We start from the raw sequence: 22,673 nt of genomic DNA, 5'->3' as shown, positions 1-22,673 counted from the left end.
AGGAGAATGGCGTGAACCCAGGAGGCGGAGCTTGCAGTGAGCTGAGATCCGGCCACTGCATTCCAGCCTGGGCGACAGAACGAGACTCCGTCTCAAAAAAAAAAAAAAAAAAAAAACATTTCCAAAGTAACACAAAATATATGATAAAGAGGGAAGAACAGTAAATGATGTCATAATTTAAGAAAAATTTAAGACTGGTCTTTTATTTTGCAGGATCTTTTAATCTCCCTCTTACCCTTTATTTTTAAACCAAAGACTCCAAGAACATTCTAGTTGGAAGCCCTCCAAAAGAAACCGTATTCTCTCATATACTGCTGATAAAAGTATAAATTGCTTAAAGTTTTCTAGGGGGCAACATGGCAGTAACAAAAGCTTTTAAAAACTGGCATACCCTCTTCACTAGCAATTCCACTTCAAAGTATTTTTCAGAAAATATGAACACATACGAGATTTATCAAGACAATGTTCTTTAAAGCACTTTATTAATGAAAGTTGGAAACCTAAAAATTCAACAGTAGTTTAATAAAATGTGGCACATATGACGGAATATCATGCAGCCATTAAGAGATGTAGAAATATACTTGATACAGCAAGACAGTCATGGTATTGTTGAGTGAAAAAAAGTTACAAAACAGTATGTACACTTTGATCCCATTAAAAAAATCTATAAATGCACAGAAAAGTCTGGAAGGCCATATACTTAAATAACAGTGATTCTCCCTGGATGATGGAATTATCAGTGATTTTTCTTTCTCACCGAATTTTTTTCTTTTTGCCAACATGGCTATGACTTGTATTATAAAAAAGCATTAACAATTCTTTAAAAAGTGTCCTTTGAAGAACGAGAGCAGAACTTAGCAATCTAAGAGGCACAGGGATGTACACGTGGTTTCTGATACTGTTTTAACGGTTTGTTAAGGTGTTTTGATGTTAGTCACCAATTAAAAGGCACTGTGTTAAGTGAAAACGTGGACGGTGGTAGTGCTTACTTTAGATTAAGCAATCCATTCCTAGAAACCTTCCACAGCAAACAAGTACTGGCATTCTAAGCAATACTTCCCACTATGTATATCCTTAAACCTTCATACCCACTTGTAGTATAGCCCAGAAGTTTCCCCTACACGGACAGGGCAATGTTGTTGGTAAGGGTTACAGAAGGCAGAACGGATTTTTCAAGTGATGTCAGAGAATAAGCCTAAAGGTGAAATGCATGTTCTCTTAGTTCTATTGCAGTGGTTATCAAGTTTTAGAGTGCAAAAGTATTACTCAAATAGCTTTTACAACAGATTGCCGGGCTCCACTCTCAGAGTTTGATTCAGTAGGTCTCTGAAAAGGCTTAAAAATTTGCATTTTTCTTTCATTCAACAAATATTTATTGAGTTCATACTATGTCCTAGGTCTTGTGCTAAGAGTTGGGAATGTAACTGGCATAAAAAGAATTATAGTTTTTATCTCAGGGAGCCTACATTCCAGAGTGACAGATATACACTAAAAAATAAATTATAAAAATAACTATAATTACAATGACTACTGCTAGAACACAATTAAGATTAGAAGACTCAGTTTTTGTCTTAAAATATTTAAAAAGCTATCACATGGAAGACTAATTCCATGAGCCCTTGAAAACAAAAAATAAGTACAAATGAAGGTAGAAAGTTCTTGAAAGTAATAATTAGCATTTTAAACAAGTCTCCAGGAGATGCCAATATTGCCAGTCTGGGGTCTCACACTTTGCGAATCACTGCTCTATTGAGTAGACTTTTTTCTTTTTATTTTTTCCTTGAGACAGAGTCTTACTCTATCGCCCAGGTTGGAGTATAGTGGCACAATCTTGGCTCACTGCAGCCTCTGCCTCTGGGGTTCAAATGATTCTCCTGCTTCAGCCTCCCGAGCAGCTGGAATTACAGGTGCATGCCACCATGCCTGGCTAATTTTTGTATTTTTAGTAGAGACAGGGTTTCCCCATGTTGGCCAGGCTGGTCTCGAACTCCTGACCTCAGGTGATCCACTTGCCTCAGCCTCCAAAGTGCTGGGATTACAGGCATGAACCACTGCACCCAGCCCTGAGTAGACTTTCTAATGAGCATAATATGGGAGAAAAGGCACGGGTGGTTGTGGAACTCCCTCTCCAGCATTTGAGACTCACATGAGGTAAAAGCCACTTCATCTTATCCAGAGGTCCTGAGGCAAAGTTGGCTATAGGCTAAGCTATGAAGCTATCTCTCCATTACGGCACCTCATCGAAGCTTAAAGTGCTATACAGTAGGGCAATATTTCAAAATTTCAGGTGCTTGGGATATAGGGAAGGAATTTTTCCGGAATTCTGTCAGCATGGAGGTGAGTGGGGCTTCTATCGGTAAACAAGTCTGTGAGCTTTTGCCTTGCCCTCCATTGTCTTCTCTACTCCACAATTTACCACAGAAATGTTTTCCCAACACTAGCTTCCCTGTCTCACTCTGTTCTTTGTTCAGGGGGAGGATACCAAGAGACTATGAAGATGGCTCTACCCTACTGGTGATCCTGGCCTCAGGATTTATTTCTCATGTGATGCAGAGTGAGGAGGCACATTCCCATTTTTGAGACCCGATTTCTTGCAACATGAATTTTTCTGATTAGCACCATAAAAAGTTTTAACACCATGACCTTTTAGGTTAGATTACTTTGAGGAAAAAGGTAGACACAATCCAATCACTTTTTTTTCCATTTGTAGAAGAGCCTACAATTATTTTAGTTTTTCATTCATATGTGCATGCTTCACATGTCACTATACTTATAGATTAAGCTCAGTGTCACAGAACTTAAACAATTTTGAATCGCACCATGAATTAATAGACTTTCCAAGCTTTTTCTTCCACGCCTAAGAAACTTCACAGGCCTTTACTTGAGTAAAAACTAAACTTGACTTTAAGCCAAAACCAAAATAAAACCCAAACAACCAAACCCCATTAAAATAAAAAGCAATAAACCTAAGAACAAGCACATATATTGTGGTGGTTCTGTGGTAGACAAATGTACCAGAAGCCTTTGAAGCTTAACATTATTGAGGGCTTCTGTACATTACTGGGTAACTAAAATCAACTTTCACTTGATGGAAAGCTGAAAGTTCTGAAAAATGATTTATACTGACTGTGGGAAGGTTAAACTTGGGGTCTGATTTAAAGAGGGTGGAGGATAGGACTGATAGAGAGTAAACAGAGCCCAGATGTAAAAGAGGTATCTCCGGTACACAGCGATATGCAAGACCTATAGACTTGGTACGTCACAGTGCTACAGCGGCTAACAAGGGGAAACTGATATTTACAGGATGTGTTTACTATGTGCCAAGACTTTCCCTAAAAAGCACCTGAAATACAAGATAACATTTGCTATTTAATCCTCACAACCACTCTAGGGTGTCATAATTATTGTCCTCATTTTACTGGTAAGGAAAAGGCAGTTACATATCTGAGTTGAAGCTTAAAAAGCACAGTATGTGAGGAAGACTGGATTTGAACCCAGGACCATTTCACTCCATTACCGATATTCTTTCCCCTGTATTACTGTATTTCCCATAAACCTAATTTACAGTTGCTGTTTAAGTCAACCTGAAGTTTTGGTATGATCTTTCAAAGCCTAAATCTGGACTTATAGAACATAATAGCTGGTACTCTAGGCTGCAGAACTTCCTTTCTCAAGGGAGAGAAAATTTCATTTACTTGGTTTTACAGAAAACTGACCAGCTTGAGCAGCTTTTGAGGGTTTAAGAATATGGTAATTCAGAGTGAGTCAAAACATCTTGTACAACTATAACACTGCAGAAGAATTTGTCTCATGGCACAGAAATAAAAGGGTAACAACTACTTTTAAAGTTTAGACTGTGAGTTAAATTGTCAACATGTTTACCAAGCTCTTATTAGGAGCTCTTAACACAACATTTTAAAATCGTGTTTAAGTATTCATTTTTTTTAAAGTACCAAAAAGTATCATTTTAATAGCTTAACATTCCCTCAATAAATGAACTATACTTTTGTACTTCATGCTTAAGTTAGAGTAAATTACTTTAGTTGACAGAATGTGCTATGCTGTCTTGGTTACACATCTCCTTATCTGGAACAGTTCTTCCCCAAACCATCTCCCACTCCCAAAATTGGAGTTATGTGACTCCCAAATACAGTACTCTGTATCTTCCCCATCACAACACTAATCCTACTACACGACAATTGCTTGTTTAATTTTCTGTATCCTTTAATGGTCTTTAAGCTCTGCAGGGGCAAGAATTGTGTGCATATTGTTCAGGATAATATCCCCAGTTGACCAGCACAGTATCTGGCCCTCAACAAATGTTTGTTGAATGAATGAATGAGAACAGAAATCTTACCATGGAAACAATCTGCCAATTTGCTGATTTATAGCAATGGCCCAAACTGCAATTTTCTAGCTTCCAATGTGTCACTAATAATTTCATTAGTATGTGTTTCATAACCAGAGATCCTCATCAAGATAGCCTGTGTTCATTAAAAAGTTTTCAATGTTTTAATAGTAAGCTCGGAGTGACCCAAAATTTATTTTGTTCGTATACAATTTATAATGTAGTTGCATTATTCCATATTTTTATACAAATTTGTTGTTCAATAAGAACAAATTCTCTTTACTGTACCACAGTATGTTATTAATGGATCCAATCCCAATTATGCATTAAATTGTGCCAATTGAATAATCTTAAAAACTTTGTTTAATGAAGTAAATTTGTCCTAGACTTTCTAGAACCTTAACTACAAATTTATCTGAGAAATATGGTATTGCTTTTCAAGAACTAGTTATTCTTAAATTTAAAAGAAACCATTCTGTAGTGTTTAAAAAACCAAACAATTCTCAAAATAACCCATCAAAACATAGTATTGAAATCATTTGATTTCTGCTGGAAAACCAGGTAAACATAGTATAACTGCATTTTTGTCTATGAAAGCATTCAGAAAATTCTACTTTTCACAAAAGAGGTTTATATCCTACAGCTCTTTTTAAGACCGAAAATTTAAAATAAATTTTAATTTTATTCTTTGGCTATTAATTATACCTAATAAATGAGTCACTGATATCAGTTCACAATAGATTTATTTTACATAAAAGAAAAAGCTTGCTGTTAATGAAAAATCCAGTAGAAAACAGTTCTGCTTTAAGTTGAGGCTCAAAAGTAGAAGCTGCTTATTAGTGAAACCTCAATAAAAAGAGAATTTTGTAAGAAAACATTCTTGGCATGAAAGCTCTAACATAAATTCTGTAATGAAATATTTACCATGCAACTTTATCGGCAGAAAGGCCGGTTTCTGATGGCTGCTATTTTCAGTCTCTTAACACATTAACATGGAAGATACTTAACCTGCTTTATTTAGAGTTAATTGTATATAAATACAATGTCATGATGGGTAACCTTTCCATAGTCCACCTATTTAATTGAGCAGTTCTAAGTAGGTAATTGGCACCTTGCCCTTCTGGTTTCCCCTTTCCCCCATTAGCCAGTCTGAATCCATTCCAACAACACTGAACACAGTGATCACCTGCAAAATAAAATACTTCCAGTCATTAACTACATTAAAAAATAAACATGTAGAAAAACAATCAGATTTTTATTTAATCTGTTTAAATTATTCACCAAAAGGACTTCAAACATTATTATCAATTGTGCTGAAAAACAAAGGATTTACTTGTTATTATTATTTTTTTGAGACAGGGTCTCACTCTGTTGCCCAGGCTGTAGTGCAGTAGCATGATCATGGCTCACTGCAGCCTTGACCTCCCGTGTTCAAATGATCCTCCCACCTTAGCTTCCTGAGTAGCTGGGACTACAGGCGCACACCACCATGCCCAGCTAATTTTTCATATTTTTTATAGAGATGAGGTGTCGCTATGTTGCCCAGGCTGGTCTCGAACTCCTGGCCTCAAGTGATCCCCCTGCCTTGGCCTTCCAAAAGTGCTGAGATTACAGGTGTAAGCCACCATGTCTGGCCTAGATAAAGGATTTTATTGGAGGGAGTTTTATACATCTTCAAGTTATTTGGCAGTTAAAAGTTTTAAATATTTCTATGATATTCTATTACATTAAAGAATATTAATTACAATTTTATGTTAATATAACTATCTGTAATCTATGGAACTGTTTTCAAATAACTAATGAGGAATTTACATTTTGTTATAATATTAGAAGGTATGTCAATTCCTGATATATTTTCCTTCTCATACCCACAATACTCACCTCATCTGCCAGAAGTGATAATTCAGTACTGTTTGCTGCATCATAATCATAGAGAACCCTGGCCTTTCTGCTGCCACTACACTCCTTAAGGTCACTGAGGTTGGAAGGAGAGGTGATTACTAGGCCACTTGTTGAAGCCATGGCGGAAGAACCAATCGCATTTGGTAAAACTGATGGTACAGGTGCCACAGAAGTCTGATTATTGTTACTAAGATAATTGGATGGAAAACTGTTGAAAAGAAAACAGTGAATTATCTATTTCCAAGTGACTAAAGTTCCTTAATACCACCACTTGGTGGTGCTGTTTACTTTCTACCAAACTTCGCACTGGAAAAGACAACTCAGGTGGTATTCAAATATAAATCCTTGAAAGTTTCAAAACTGTCCTTATAATATTAACTTAAAATTAATGGCTGTATTTTTTTTCCCCAGGAAAAACAGATGGTTTATTATGGTTTATTTTGAAAGCACTGCCCAAAAGCTTCCATGAGAATATTTTCTTAATTTTTTCTTTATGAATTATTAAATAAAAATATTGATGAAAAACTACTTAAATATTAGATACTACAAGTATGAGGCTTTTTCAACTTAATTCTTTGAGAAATATGTGAATAACTAAACCTTTTTCATAAACTGGTCCAATCACATTTTCCTATTCAAATAAAATATTTATTGTCATTTATATGTAAATATTATTTATTTGTATCTACATGTTCAGCATGACTATGAGAAGCAGAAGACATAAAGATGAAATGATACTATTCCCTTAAGGACATACACACAATGAGAAGGTAAGACAGTCAAAAAATATGACTGCTAATTATCTCAATGAAATTGAAGACTCAATGGTAGAATAGGACACATTTTACAAGTTCATTTGTTCTATTTTTTAGAAAAATTTTCTATTAGAAATCAGTGATTTTTGTGATTAATGTGCTCATAAATAATTTGAAAATAATTAGAATTTTCAGTTTATTTTAAGGCTAGTTTCCCCAATAATACTAAATAGAAAACAGTACAAAATAGCTGGTCTGACATCATTCTAATCCAACCATTTCTAAGCTAAAAAATTATCTATGAAAATTCGTTTTTAAGTTTTAATAAATTCATTAAACTAGAAAAATCCCTTTTTCTCTTCATGACCACCATACCATCTGGAAATCATTTCAGTCATCAGCAAAATTCCCTGTATCCTTAACCTCTTCTCTAAACCTTCCCTTCATCCTCCTGTGCTACTGCTTATCTCCCATACTCCTCTTTTATCACTGAACCTAGAGGTCAATGGAGGAGTCTTATGTTATAACTTCATCACTGTTATTTAGACTCTTTTCTGTAAACAATTCTGGCCAATCCTTCAACTTCATGTTATTCGACTCTACCACATTATCTTTCCCTCCCACATTATCATATTTTATCATATTATCTTTCTTTCCCACATTATATTTTCTCCATCTATTGTATCATTCCCATCACTTAAAGAAAAGAGATACCCAGTATCTCTTGTTGTAATCACCTAAAGATGCCTCATTCCCCTACTTTCATTTCTAGAAGATTTTAGCACCTGGCTCACTCGACATTGTATCTTACTTAATTCTTGGTGACTTTAGTATCCATATGGACAGTTCTTCCAACACTTTAGCCTCTTAGATCCTCAAACTCTTCTATTGACTTTATACCTGATTCTAGTTCAGCCACCCATTCCCACAGTCACATCTAGATCTTACCAATTCCAGTAACCACAACCCTTCCAATAATAATAGTTTCTACTATCCCATTCTTTGACCATCGCCTTTTTCTTTCAAGTGCTCTCACATCAACAAGCCTACCAGGGTCTATGATCCTACCAACACCTTCATGTCCATAGTTAATCATAATAACCCCTTACATACGCTCTCATTTCTTATGCCTCTCACTTCATTGTACTGATTTGGTAAAAACCTCCCTATTTACCTACTCAGTATCCATGCGTCTATTTTAACAGGAGAAACACAGAAAAGCTTTGTTTTACATTCAATTTATGATTAGGAACCTCAAGTGGGTCCACATGCCACCAGGCAATGATACTACATTTCTCTAGTCCATTCACTTTCACTTTCCATTCCCCTGATGACTATTTCATACCCTCTCGCCCATCCTCAAAATTTCACCAGTTCTCCCCATAACCATTATACTCAGCTGATGAGCTTGCTTCCTTTTTTTTCCAGACGGAGTCTCGCTCTGTTGCCCAGGATGGAGTGCAGTGGCACGATCTTGGCTCACTGTAACCTCTGTCTCCCAGGTTCAAGCGATTCTTCTGCCTCAGCCTCCTGAGTAGCTGGGATTACAGGCGCCCGCCACCATGCCCAGCTAATTTTTGTATCTTTAGTAGAGACTGCTCTCAAACCCCTGACCTCGTGATCCACCTGCCTTGGTCGTCCAAAGTGTTGAGATTACAGGCGTGAGCCACAAAAGAACAATCAGGAACTCTTTTTTTTTTCTTTTTGATACAGGAGTTCACTCCTTTTGCCCAGGCTGTAGCGCGGTGGTGCAATCTCGGCTCACTGTAACCTCCGCCTCCCGGGCTTAAGCAAAGAATTCTCTTGCCTCAGCTTCTTGAGTAGCTGGGACTACAGGCATGCACCTCCACACCCAGTTAATTTTGGTATTTTTTGTAGAGACAGGGTTTCGCCATATTGCCCAGGCTGATCTCAAACTCCTGAGCTCAAGAGATCCGCCCACCTTGACCTCCCAAAGTGCTGGGATTACAGGCATGAGCCACTGCACCTGGCCAGGAAACTCTTTAATGAGCTGTCTATGCTCCTGATGTTAATTCCTCCACATGTGCACAAAATCTCATCCCTTTTTGCCTACCTAGGATATCACTCAACCAATTCTTCCCTTTCCCCTCCCACATTATCATCTTTTCTCCATCTACTGTATCATTCCCATCAGCTTACAAACATGTCCTTATTTCTCCTATCTTAAAAAACAAGCAAAAAATTGCTAGACACCCCTTTCTCCTCTGGCTACTGCCTCATTCCTCTGTTCCTCTTTACACCAAAACTTCTTGAAAGATCTACCTAAACTTACAGTCACAAGTCCTCTCCTCCTAGTCTCTTACATTACAAACATTACTTTGCGCCTACTGTTTCACCAAAACCACTCGTCAAGGTTAGCAATGACGTTAATGTTCCTAAATCCAATGGTCAATTCCCAGTCCTCCTCTCACTTGACCTATGCAGTGACCATTCTCTCCCACTTTCACACATGTTGTTCCAGGCCATACTCTTAGTTTCCATTTTACCTCACTGCCTCATTCCTTATCATCCTCCTTGCCTTGTTCCTCAACTCTCCATGCTAGAGTACTTCAGGGCTCAGTCCCTGATCCTCTTCTTTTCTCTATACTTACCCCTTCGAGGGTTTATCTAGTCTCACAGATTTAAATACCTTTGATATGATGACAACTCTCTAATTTCTCTAATTCACCCCGCCCCCAATCCAAGTCCAGACCTGCATATCCTAAAATTGGATATCTCCACTTAAATGTTTAACAGACATCTCAAACTTAACATATTTAAAACTGGGCTTCTAATGTAACTGACATACTTCCCACACCTCCATCCCTGAAACCTTTGCCTCCTCTGGCATTCCCCATTTTAACTAACCACAACTCCCCATTCCTTCAGCTGTTTAGGTCAAAAACTTGCAGACGGGTGCGGTGGCTCACGCCTATAATCCCAGCACTTTGGGAGGTTGAGGCGGGTGGACTGCCCGAGGCCAGGAGTTCAAGACCAGCCTGGCTAACATGGTGAAACCCCTTTTCTACTAAAAATGCAAAAAATTAGCTGGGTATGGTGGCCACATCTGTAATCATAGCCACTTGGGAGGCTGAGTCAGGGGAATCCCTTGAACCCGGGAGGCAGAGGTTGCAGTGAGCTGATATTGCGACATTGCACTCCAGCTTGGGCTGGAAGAGTGAAACTCCATCTTAAAAACAAAATGAAACAAAACAAAAGAAAACCTTGCAATAATTCTTGACATCTTTGTGTCCAATATACATACATACACTCTGTCAAGCAAATCTTTCTGACTTTAAAATACACCCATAGGGCCGGGCGCGGTGGCTCAAGCCTGTAATCCCAGCACTTTGGGAGGCCGAGACGGGCGGATCACGAGGTCAGGAGATCGAGACCATCCTGACTAACACGGTGAAACCCCGTCTCTACTAAAAAATACAAAAAACTAGCTGGGCGAGGTGGCGGGCGCCTGTAGTCCCAGCTACTCGGGAGGCTGAGGCAGGAGAATGGCGTAAACCCGGGAGGCGGAGCTTGCAGTGAGCTGAGATCCGGCCACTGCACTCCAGCCTGGGCGACAGAGCGAGACTCCGTCTCAAAAAAAAAAAAAAAATACACCCATAGTTACACCTGTAATCCCAGCACATTGGGAGACTGAGGCGGGTGGATCATGAGGTCAGGAGATCGAGACCATCCTGGCTAACACGGTGAAACCCTGTCTCTACTAAAAATACAAAAAATTAGCCGAGTGTGGTGGCGGGTGCCTGTAGTCCCAGGTACTTGGGAGGCTGAGACAGGAGAATGGTGTGAACCCAGGAGGAGGAGCTTGTAGTGAGCAGAGATTGCGCCATTGCACTCCAGTCTGGGCAACACAGTGAGACTCTGTCTCAAAAAAAAAAAAAAAAAAAAAAAAAAATACACCCACAGGACCTGACCACTTCCATCCTATCTACCACAATTACCCCGATCCAAGCCACTGCTATCTTCTGAGTGAATTACTGACTACATTATTGCAATAAGTTTGAAACAGATATGTCAGCTTCCACCCAACACCTATCCTCAATGTGGCGGCCAGAATGATTCTGTTAAAGCCTAAAATTATGTCACTCCTCAGCTCAAAATTTCCAAAGGCTCCTAATCTCTGAGTAAAGACCAAAGTCAAAGCCCTATATGTTTTGACTCCACATTTCCTCTCTTCGTCTCTAGCCAAGCCCTCCTTGCCGTTCCTTGACCATTCCAGCTATGTCACGCTCTCAGGGTTTTTGTGCTTGCTGCACCCTCTTCCTGGAGCATCTCTCAGATGCCTGCATGCGTGCTTTCTCACATCTTTCTCTACTCTGACCAAAGGAGTTTCCTGCTACATTTTTCAGTACACCATTTTCACCTTCTAATATACTATATGATTTATATACATATTGCTTTTCTGCTCCCTTCTGCCCCCATATGGAATGTAGATTCCAGGAAGGCAGGAATTTTGGTTATTTTATTTATATACTATATCCTCCACATCTGGAACAATGCATTTTAAAAATGAAAAGCAAATGTTTCTCTGATGGATAAAGGGTTTTAATGATAAGAAGAAATAGTTTTAAATATAGCTTTTCCTTTCTAAAATTAAGACCGCCTCTCCTAGTATCCCTTCCTCAATGAACTCGGTTCTTCAGCAGGGATTAAATACATACATTTCTGAAGGTAAGAAAAAGCTCTATTATATGAAAATGTATATACACATAGCTTTTTTAGTTCTCTAACCATATTTTACTTTCAAATCTACTAGTATGATTTTAGCCTTTGATTAGCCACTGAAGTCTACCTATGTCAATTTTGCAGAGTTAAAGATTTAAAAAATGAACTGAAAGGCCACTTTTGCCTTCTAAGAACTTTTATTGATACATTAAAAAATCATACCAATTACTCATTCTACAAAAATGTCAATTAAGCCACTGGAGCGTGATATGTAAAAGCCTTCCAATTGTTAAAAAAATTGCTAATCTTGTGACTAGTACTTCTGCTTTCTCATCTTTAAGATATGGATAATAATAGTACCTACTCATTTGGTGGTGAGGATTATAAAGTCAGTAATACACATGAGGTGTCTGGTAGCGCACCTATGCACAACTTAGGCTCAGCCAAAGTGATTGCTGTTATTCAGTTACTTCTACTACCTGTTGGTACTGTTATTGCAACTATTAACGATACAATCTGGTTCTATTCTTCATAAATAGCTTTTGAATGTGTTAGTGTAGAGCTGGATGATTTGTCAAGTTCTATATTTGAATATTTCCATGTATTATCTTAAAAACTTCCCCCAGTGTCATTGGTCATTAGCAATAATATAATTGAGGGTGGAGAGACAAGCTAGACTTTCTTTTCTAGAATAGTAGCACTGGTTTTACTTTGTATTGCTGGAGCTTATCTCAAAGTGCAGTAATAATGTAATAACTGGATTTTGTTTAAATGGCCGAGTCCTAAGCATAGGGTGGCTTTAAGTAGAATGCAAGTATAAGCAACCCCTATGCTGCACTTCCAGAGTTTCAGGATAAAGTGGAAAAAAGTACTAAGGCTTCTTCGGCTTAAAATAGTTATAATGATGTGAAGATACAGTGGTGTTCTGCCTTGAGATATTACCACTAATAAAACCTCAAATATACAGATAGGTAAATGCTCCTGTATATCCTATTAAAATAACTAATGATTAGGCTGCAATTCATTTTTGAGGTTCAAAATTGGTTTCATGGATGTGCCCAATTTTGTTATAGGCCAAGTTTTGAAGTGTTCATGTGCAGAAACAAACACCAAAGTAACTTTATTTACCTTATTCCCTGAAAGGATTTTTTGATATTCTTCCTGCAAATGCTACATATCACTCCCGTTTTAATGGTTCCTCACTACATAAATTCCAAACTCCTTACAACAACTTACTTTAAAGGCCATTCATGGTATGACCTCGCTTAACTCCTCTAGATTCATCTACCATCCCATTCTTGAACACTATGCTCCAGCCTGAATAGACTACTCTCAGGTCCCTAAACTTGCCCTACTCTCTCTTTCTTCTGGCTTTTTTATATACATATTCTTCCTTGCTTAGAATATTCATCCCTGTCCCTTTTTCATCTAGATTATTCCTACCAAGATAACTTCACCTGGGAAACTCTGCTAGATGTACCTCAGTCACAGTTAGATGCCTTCATAATACCAGGCACCTTCTATTTTTCTGCCAACCCCATGGCCTGTCTACCAATGGCTTGCTTTGTATTTCTACCTAGGCTAAGTATTGCGAGAGCAGAGACCACGTTTGCCTTAAACATTATTTTATTTTCAGTGTCACCTTATAATGTGAGCTCCATAAAGACAGGCATTTTTGCCTGTTTTGTTTGCTGATATTACCCCAGAATATGTAACAGTGCTTGGCACATGGCAGACAGTCAATAAATATTTGATGAATGAATGACTGAGCTATGTGTTTTACATACTATCATTTTGCTTTAAAGTATATTATCATACTAAAAATAATCACATCGGTAGATATGAGGTCTTACGAAATATTCTAAAACTTTTCTTTTTTTCAATATAGTAAACAAATGAGTAACGAGTAAGTATAAATTAGTTTATCTTTAAGGGTAACTGTCAATTTAATTATATCTTCCTCAACCAATAGCAAAAAGTATTCAGTAGCAGGAAAAAAGTGAACTTTGAAACACTTTTAACCTTACAGCACTGAAAAGGTATTCACTTTTTTTTTTCTCATCCCTGTTAACATGCCTCTGTGCCAGAAGAGCTCAAAATATTCTGTTACCTCAGAAATCTGATAATGACTTTCCTAAAAAAAAAGAAACTATTTCTAAGAAAGCTAGTAAGAGCCTTAATTCCTCTAATCTTCATCCCTACTATTAGTTCATATGCAAAAATTTGAATTTCTCCTCTTTACATGTGAAAAGTAAATTATCACCTTCCCAGTTGTTTCTGGAGGTCCAACATATACTGGTAACACTGTGCGTAGTAAGTCATCTGGGCTTCTACAAAGTCATTCAGACAGCGAAGGTGATGGGCCTGTGAAGGAAAATTATAGTCAGTTCTTATCTCTATAGTCAACTTAAATGGCAAATGCAAGGGGGAAACAGACCACAATACTGTACTGAGGTAGACTCACCAGTATCTAACATCTTACTACAAGGCTTATTAAGATTGGCCTTGGTGAACAGTACACTAGCAAACTCTGCTTAGCCAATAAACACTACCTGTATATTTAATGAGGGTGGGAGAACTAGGTGATAAGATGTAAACAAAAATTTAAAATATTTCTTCAGATATATTGGAAAGTAACATAATTTAAATTTCCTTGATGAATGACTGAGAAGTTCAGTTTTTCCTCCCAAAATTGCCTTAGGACTACAAAGTCTTGTTCCAGATGAATTTTCAATGAATGAATACTCACATGTGTACTGCTGATTCCCTCTAGCAGAAGTCTGGTAATCTCTGCTTGACGATCAAATTCACTCTGAGTTATTCTTAATTCCTGTTCAGACTTAAATAAGAATATAGTTTTAGAATCTCTTCAGAAGACTCAGTCCATCTTATATATATTTATTTTAGATGGTTAAAAAAAAAATGCCCCAAACAAACCTCAAGTTATAATATGGCAATTCCCCAATTCTGCTTTGTATCTAAAATGGTTCCCTGGTTTCTAGACCTTAGCTTTTCTGTATTACTCCACGTGGACAACTGATTCTTTACTCAAAAGAATATGTTACACTAAAGCTTAATAATACACTCTTAAGAGCCTAGAAAAACTACTAAGAGAAAGTCAAGATATTTTCATAAATTTTCTAGTATCAACTTTGCTAAATTTTAACATTTTACAAAATTTTAAGATGATCAGTTTTACAAGTATAAAATAATATTGCTGCAAAAAATTCTCAATTATTACTATAGTTTTTACTTTGAAGTTAAAGAGTCTTCAGTCTCAAATGCAAAAGACTTTAGAGTGAAGCCATAGGATTTTCACCTTGCGTTTAGTTGCCAAACACTTGTTGCTAGCACCAGTTTTTAGGTTCACTCAAAGGATTTTTTGTCCTATATTTTAAATGTCTTCCTTTTAAATTTTCTTTTCAAACTATGCATAAAAAATGCCTTAAGCAGAATACTATCTATTGAGATACACTAGGGTTTTAAAAAGCTTTTTAAGTTATGATTGAACTTCAATCAGTGGTGTGCTGTTAAATTCTTCTCCAAGAAATAAAAAAAAAAAAAGCTCTCATATCCAGATTTTCATGACATAAATACTACCACCACAGCTGATTTCCAGCTACTAAGGTGAAGTCACACACTGTGGAGCTGGGAAGAGATGTAAATAATAGTATGCCACTATTGGTTTCAACCATCTGATAAAAGAGGCTTACTGTTGTGACAAAACAGTTCACTGAAAAATCAACAAGATCTAAAAATAGCAAATAGTGGCAAAAAACATTTTCTCAAACCTTTAGTCAGAGTTGGTTGTTAATAAGTGGGAAAGAGAAATAAAACCTCACAGCTTACTCAGAATAGTTAGCTTATTTCCCACTGGGCATTATCATTGGTAACATCATCATCATAATGATATGTTTGACTACCTCTCCAGCACAAATAGCATTTTCCACCTACGCAAATGTTTTATGACATTTCCTAGATGTAATAAAAGTAAACAACAACAACAACAAGGTATGAACTTTTTTCTTTCAGGTCTCATCTCCCTCTCCTCACCCTTTGTTAGCAATAGTTAACCTAGTAAGCCAGTCTACAAGGAAGAAGCAGCAAAGTAGATAATCAGTTGCTGTAACGGCCCACTGGCAACAACCCGGGGACTAAGAATTGACCTCTAGCTTGGACTTATGGAAATAAGCTTGAATTAGTAAGTCAAAAGTCGAAATTAAATTTACTTGACTAAAACCAGAACCCATGGTTTTTTGATAGCAGGGACAAAGTAAGCTTCATTTGGAAGCTAGTTTGAAGTAGAAAAAAGTCCCAGAAGAAAAAAAGAAGCAATGTTCTTCCTAAGGAGAGCATTAAGGAAAACCAATCACATCAATGTTACACATGCACTATTTACTGTTCTGCTTGAATACAAAAAGGCTTTGAGTAACAGAAGTAAATACAGCAAATCAAAAATAAATGCACTTCATAAGTAAACTAGGCTAGTCCCATATAGGTCTTTGATTGTGAAAGTACGGTTAGATTTAATGGTCTTTAGTAGAAATGGCAGAAAAATCCTACTAGTTGACATTATTTCTAGGTAAGGTGTAAGCAAATAAACTAGGTAGCAGATTAAGGTGACCAGGAAGATTGAGACTAAAGTGGAAACAATATTTTAATGCTAAGTACACTGAATAAAAAATATCAAATGATCTCATTAAGGATGAGGGATCAGCTTTCTAGGTTTGAGTAAAATTTAATCAGGAAGAAAGGCACCATGTTACAAAGCTTAGGAGGTCCTTCTGTACAATCTAGACTTTATTTAGAGAGGGTAGATGATAGGGAAAAATGCATCTCATTTCTGGAACAAGTTTTAGTGCATGTTGGGTGGCTTCAAATAGTCAAATGTCCCAAATCATCTATACTTCTGGCATATATAACTGTTCATAATTGATCTGAGAGGCTAAAATAATTTAAATTAGGTTTAGCATAATCAATTTACTTCAGAATAAAATTATCCACATTAGAAAGATAGATAAGAAAGGGCTGATATTCTGTCGTCTAAAAAATCTCAAGGGAAAAGACTTTCTACTGCTAAAAATAACTGCTACTAGACTATATGATAGCATAACACAGGTTAGGTAAGCTAGAAGAGTTGTTTTTTAAATGTAACTGGAAGATGGGCAAGAATCTGTTGGCCCATGATGTCATGACTGGGTTATCTGTAAGCCATAAATTTTGGTAATGCTTCTGAGGCATTTGCTGTGACTATCTTGATCAGTGTTGCCTACTATTCATATGGCTTAAAATCTTAAAATACTCCAGGAATATAAAGTTTTAACATTTATACATTTTCATTTATTTATTTTTTGAGGAAGAGTTTTGCTCTTGTTGCCTAGGCTGGAGTGCAGTGGCCGATCTTGGCTCACTGCAAACTCCACCTCCTAAGTTCAAGGGATTCTCCTGCTTCAGCCTTCCAAGTGACTGGGACACCACGCCTGGCTAATTTTCTATTTTTAGTAGAGGTGGGGTTTCACCATGCTGGTCAGGCTGCTCTTGAACTCCTGACCTCAGGTGATCTGCCCCCCTCGGCCTTCCAAAGTGCTGGCATTACAGGTGTGAGCCACTGCGCCCGGTCATTTATACACTTTTAATTATAAAAATGTCGGAAGTGACATGTGTAGAAGAAAAAAACCCCTCAAATCCATTTTGATAGGTTTCATTAGATTTTATATATATGTATATAATATGTTTCATGAGTTTCTTCCCATGTATTGTATCAATTTATTTCCTAAACTTGCTGAGACTGCAAAATCAAGTCAGAAATTTTCTGGCGTATCTTTACGCCAAAGAGGAAGACATTCTAGTTTTTTTGTTCAACCTATATTCTCTTCTGTGTTGCTCTGCCCCTTTTCACGCTAGAAGTTCAGGAAGAAATCAGAATCCAGTGTGGAACCATAACTAAATCGATGAACAGACTTCACAAAGGGGGATAAGAGCTTAAGGTAAAAATTTCATACTGGAGATCCAAGTCATCGAATCAATAGCTCTATAACCTATGCATAAAACAGACTGTATAATCAATCCTACAAAGCCAGAAAAGGAAAGTTAAAGTTTATAAAGCTATTACTTGTCAGGGGCCACAATCATCACCTGTCCTCAGCCCCCAGTGTTATCCTCATGTGGATGTCAAGAGTTTGGTAGGCCCTAACATAAGAAGGAAATGAAAAATGCTTCTGAAGACTTCAAAAAGCATTTGAAACAAGTCTGCATGTACTACAGTTTCTAACTTTATTCCTTAAATTCTTGTTTAATTACTTGCTTTCCCAGCCCACAGAAGATTAGAAATGGTAACATAGACAGAAGAACTGCTAGCAGCAGTCATACAGACAACTTTTACAAGAAACAAGTCTGATACTGAGGGAAGAGACAACATAGTTGAAAAACAACAAATTCAATTGTTAACAGTATAATAAATGTTAATAATGACCTTAACTGTAGTAAAATCAAATACTTGCTATCCTATATTTAATGCAGCAGTAAAATACATTTTTACACATTTTTCAACTAATGTGACTGAGAAAAATTAGCTTTGGTGCTGGAGAGAACAAGCTTCAGTTACCTAAAAAATTCACTTGTGGCCGGGTGAGGTGGCTCATGCCTGTAATCCCAGCACTTTGGGAGGCCAAGGTGGGTGGATCACTTGAATTCAGGAGTTCGAGACCAGCCTGGCCAAAATGGTGAAAAAACTGTCGCTACTAAAAATATACAAAAAATTAGCCAGGCGTGGTGGCAGGCACCTGTAATCCCAGCTACTTGGGAGGCTGAGACAGGAGAATTGGTTGAACCCAGGAGGCGGAGGTTGCAGTGAACTGTGATTGTGCCACTGCACTCCAGCCTGGGTGACAAGAGCAAAACTGCATCTCAAAAAAAAAAAAATTCATTTGTGCAAAATATGATATATCCCATTCTCTGAAGATACAGGACATGGTGTTAACTATATTTTACATTTTAAAAATTGTCATTAAAAAAATAATAAGCATTTCGCCCGCCTTCTATAGTAAGGAACTGTAAGATTACCACTTAGTATAGGTATCTATGATTTATCAGTGTGTGTGCAAACCACATCTCTGCAGCATTGTTCAACTGCTTGGTGGAGCTTCTATTAGCTAAAGAGACCTGAACATATCCATCATTTTCAGATTTTATAAGGTATAGTAACATAGACTGTGACTGGACCCATGGTTGTTGCCCAATAAATATTTACTGAATCAACGTCAACTAAATTCTTGTTTCATAGTTCTGTAGTTTAATAATTTACTTACTTTTGTCACCTCCTCTGCCCAAATCTAGCCAGCATTAAAAATTAGAGAAAAATATAGAGCATGAAAGTTGGAATTTATTTTCTACAACTTAGTATAGATAAATATAAATACTTGTTTAAATGGCATACTCTTTTTCAGAATAGTATTAATAGATTAAACACAGTAGTAACTAAATCAGTACAGGTTAACATACTGTGAAGTATGACTTTTATATGTATCATTACTATCAATTCTAAAATCTTATGCTAAATCTATAAATTAACAGTTTTCCCAAATTGAGAACACCTAATCTTTCTCAGCTCCAGTATTCTCATCTGGAAAATTAGAGATTTGGACTAAATGATTTCGAATTTCTCATTTAAGTATAAATTATAAAATTTTAGGAAATGAAGCAAAGCAAGGATTAATGGCTGCTGATACAGCCTTTTTGGAGAGAAACAATAAGCTGGAGATATAATAAATATAAAATTACCAGCTGTAAATGTGTTTTACTATAAGTAGATTACATTAATAGTAAAAACAAATGATTAATGAAACGAAGTCCTGTTAATTGTTTATAATTATGTTTTTACCTGAGACAAAAAGAAAAGCTATGCTTTATATGTTAAATTAGCAATGACTGAAATATTCTCACCCTTTTCATTTATCTATAGATAGGACAATGGAAACACATTAATGCATTCTCTTGCTATCTAAGGTAAGCCCTAATTCAGCCAGGGCTTCAGTAATTAGTTTTTTAAAAAACAAAAACAAAAATGCATTTTATATATTCTGTACAATAATCTTTCCTATTACTTTCCTGCTTTTAGTTTAATGCTAGTGAATGAAAGCAGCCACTTAATTGCCAATTTATTAGCTGTACTGCAGATCCCTTGACACTTCTAATGAAGTAATATATCTAGAAATAAAATAAAACACACTATAGCTATACATTTTTATTGGCTAATGTGCACAAACTGTTGGCTATGTTCAGATTTTACAACTTTCTATTTTACTAAAATAAAAAACTTCTAATAGTTCAAACATTTTATCAAACTAAGCTCAACATATACATTGGATACCATAAAACAATCTGCATCCTCTATTCTTTCCCAAGGCTATCACCATTCCACCAAAACTTTTGTAAGTGAGTTAGCACTGGATGGAGAACAAGCCTGGCCATTACAGGAGTACCTAATCGAATGGGGTCTGTCTTGGCCTGAAATGGCAGAAAAAATTAATTCTATGTTGAGTTTGGGTGAAAATAAGGTAAATCTTGAAACTACTGAGCAGCAAAGTCAAAGTGTATACCTTACACCTTTCTTTAAGTATATTTTGTTAATTTTCTTTGCCAAAAGTGAAAATATAAATGCCAGCTTAAATTAGCATCTTTTACTCAGTGCAAAAAGGCACTATATAAAGTTCCAGTATCACTTCAGCTAGTATTTTTTCCTCATATTTTTATTGTTAAAGATAATGAATACATAGTTCCAATTATTTCAAAATTTTACATGCAGCTAATAGCAAGAGAAGGCACTTTATTCAAGATGTAGAAAACACAGTAGGCCAACAAACCTTCAGCCATTTTACATGCAGGAAGTTGAGCATGTAAGAGAAATTTACCATAATGTTATCTCCTTCAAGGCGAGTTGAGTTTAGTTGCTTAAGTGCATAGTAAGAGACAAAGAACACATTATACCAATGAACACAGTGAAACAAATTACTTCTGCACAATAAATAACACATTAAACAAGTAAAAGAGCCAATCAAATTTTTTTCTACTTAAAAAAACCCCACTACATTTATTGTTCTATGAAACTGTATACAGTGGTGCCTATTCATTTTTTTCCCCAAAATTCAAATTTTCAAAACAAAAAAATATGTTGATGTTTGACTTTAAATGAGAATCATTTAGGGAAAATGTATCATTTTTAAAACTGTCAGTTACCTACAATTTTTATTAAATTTTCACTAAGAAAGTCCTTCTGCCTACCCAAAATTTTCCTATTCAAAGATCATTTCTATTTTATGAATTTATGATGCCTTCAACCACATTCTCTTTCAATCAGCCTCAGCCAGGTCTTGGCATACTCTGAAGTCTTAAAGGCATGTCAATCCTTGTATTTCTAATAAACCTTAAATTCAAACATGTGTTCTTAAAGGCTGTATGATGGTGCTCTAAATTTATTGAGTTTACAGATTAAAGATTTATGCTGCTGTGGAAATTCTTAAGTTTGCTGTGTGACGTTAAAGAAATATTTTCCATCAAATTTGGACGTCCCAAAATAACAGAGGCCTAAACCACTAAACACCGAAGAGCTTTGAAACCGGCTGATTTTTATCTTTAACATTACTACAACTGTAAAATAATTTTTAAGTTTAGATTAGACTAAAATTGGATTAGTAAATGTAGGTGCCTTGTAATTGAAATGCATTACAGTTTTGTACCCCTTAGGTGAAATGCCTGGGACCAGAAGTGTTTCAGATTTCTGGTTTTGGATTTGCATTATACTTACTGGCTGAGCAACCCTAATGTGAAAAGTTCCAATAAGCATTTCTCTTGAGCATCATAAAGGCACTCAAAGAATTTCATATTTTAGAGGATTTCAGGTTTTCGGATTAGGGATACTTAACCTGTAATTATTTTTGTTCTTGCTTCTCTGGTATGTTTTATCATGTAAACAATCTATTTTTCAAAACTGTGTTTTTGTTCATTGTGAAACACTAAAGTTGGCTTTCTGCTTAATTGGTATATTTCTGAGAAATGTCTTTGATGTTGCCTTACCATTCTTCAATATGCTAACTGATAAAACAGCAATATTAGATACAAGCAGACATTCTTTACTGATAGGGCTAAATCATCAAAAAGTGTGATCTGTTATACCAGATAGTGAACTGAGAGCAGCAGATATTTTACATCATTTATCTATGAACTCCTCAGTAGAGTACCTTGCACAAAATTAGCATTTAGTAAACATAGAACTCAAAAAAAGTCACAAAAACTAGTAAGTAAATTATTTAAAAAGTGCCAATATGGATAGATCCCAAACCTTACTAACAGAGTAACTAGTTACAAAATAATTAATCCATGGAAATTTATAAAGATGTGAAATCAAAGTAAGCCTAAGGTTAGATTAACCACTTCAGTTGCCAACTAGGAACTAGGAAATGTATCAAAGAAGAAAAAAAAGCAAACCAAACTCCTAGTGATTCTTCAAGTAAATGGAAGAGAAATACGGGGGGCAAAAAAAAAAAAAAAAAAAAGGATCACCAAATACAAGCATACCTCCAGGCTTTATGTAATAATAAACTAAGAGAACTTTTTCTTCCCAAAGTATTTCAGACTTACTGCTATAAAGTTTGAAGAAAAACGAGTTGGTTATCTAGGGGAAAAATTACAATTAAAATCAGGAAATTGAACTTTGTCTAGACTAAAAAAATAGTATTTGGCTAGAGTTAAATTTTGCTTTATGTAATACATAAGTTCTAGAAGAGCTGTGTATAAATAAAATTGTTGAACTGAATAAAATCATTTGTATCATCTTTTACTTTAAACATAAATTCCCATAGGAAAAAAACCTTTATCCTCAAAAATACACAGCAGAGAAAAATTGCCAAGATCTTTTCCAGATATCTCAAAAAGGAAACATCTCTCAAAATTGGTCTACTATTATATTTAGGTCCTATATATTTTAATAG

At 36.2% G+C, this 22,673-nt stretch overlaps 1 protein-coding gene and 1 long non-coding RNA gene across 4 annotated transcripts in view; one reads left to right on the top strand and one right to left on the bottom strand.

The window, feature by feature from the left end:
* Positions 1-465: 465 nt before the first annotated feature.
* SH3GLB1 (SH3 domain containing GRB2 like, endophilin B1) overlaps positions 466-22,673 on the bottom strand; it is a 44,534-nt gene continuing 22,326 nt past the window's right edge. Inside the window, exons 6-11 of one of the 3 annotated variants that reach the window (XM_033225481.1) lie at positions 20,550-20,636; positions 18,996-19,019; positions 14,438-14,527; positions 13,952-14,052; positions 6,230-6,458; positions 466-5,534 (exon numbers count right to left, since the gene is read on the bottom strand). In XM_033225481.1, coding sequence (XP_033081372.1) covers positions 5,427-5,534; positions 6,230-6,458; positions 13,952-14,052; positions 14,438-14,527; positions 18,996-19,019; positions 20,550-20,636 — 639 coding nt within the window. In that variant the 3' untranslated portion in view covers positions 466-5,426. The remainder of the gene's footprint in view (positions 5,535-6,229; positions 6,459-13,951; positions 14,053-14,437; positions 14,528-18,995; positions 19,020-20,549; positions 20,637-22,673) is intronic. The other 2 variants (XM_033225482.1, XM_033225483.1) reach the window with 2 other exon arrangements.
* LOC117092204 lies at positions 15,810-18,097 on the top strand. The gene is made up of 3 exons (XR_004440667.1): positions 15,810-15,889; positions 17,593-17,675; positions 18,001-18,097. It is a non-coding gene; the product is annotated as an uncharacterized LOC117092204 (long non-coding RNA).

Source organism: Trachypithecus francoisi, unplaced genomic scaffold, assembly GCF_009764315.1.
Source record: "Trachypithecus francoisi isolate TF-2019V2 unplaced genomic scaffold, Tfra_2.0 Lachesis_group12, whole genome shotgun sequence".
NCBI classification, from domain to species: domain Eukaryota; kingdom Metazoa; phylum Chordata; class Mammalia; order Primates; family Cercopithecidae; genus Trachypithecus; species Trachypithecus francoisi.
The sequence above is the reverse complement of the archived record's forward strand: the minus strand, read 5'-3'. Positions and strand labels throughout refer to the sequence as shown.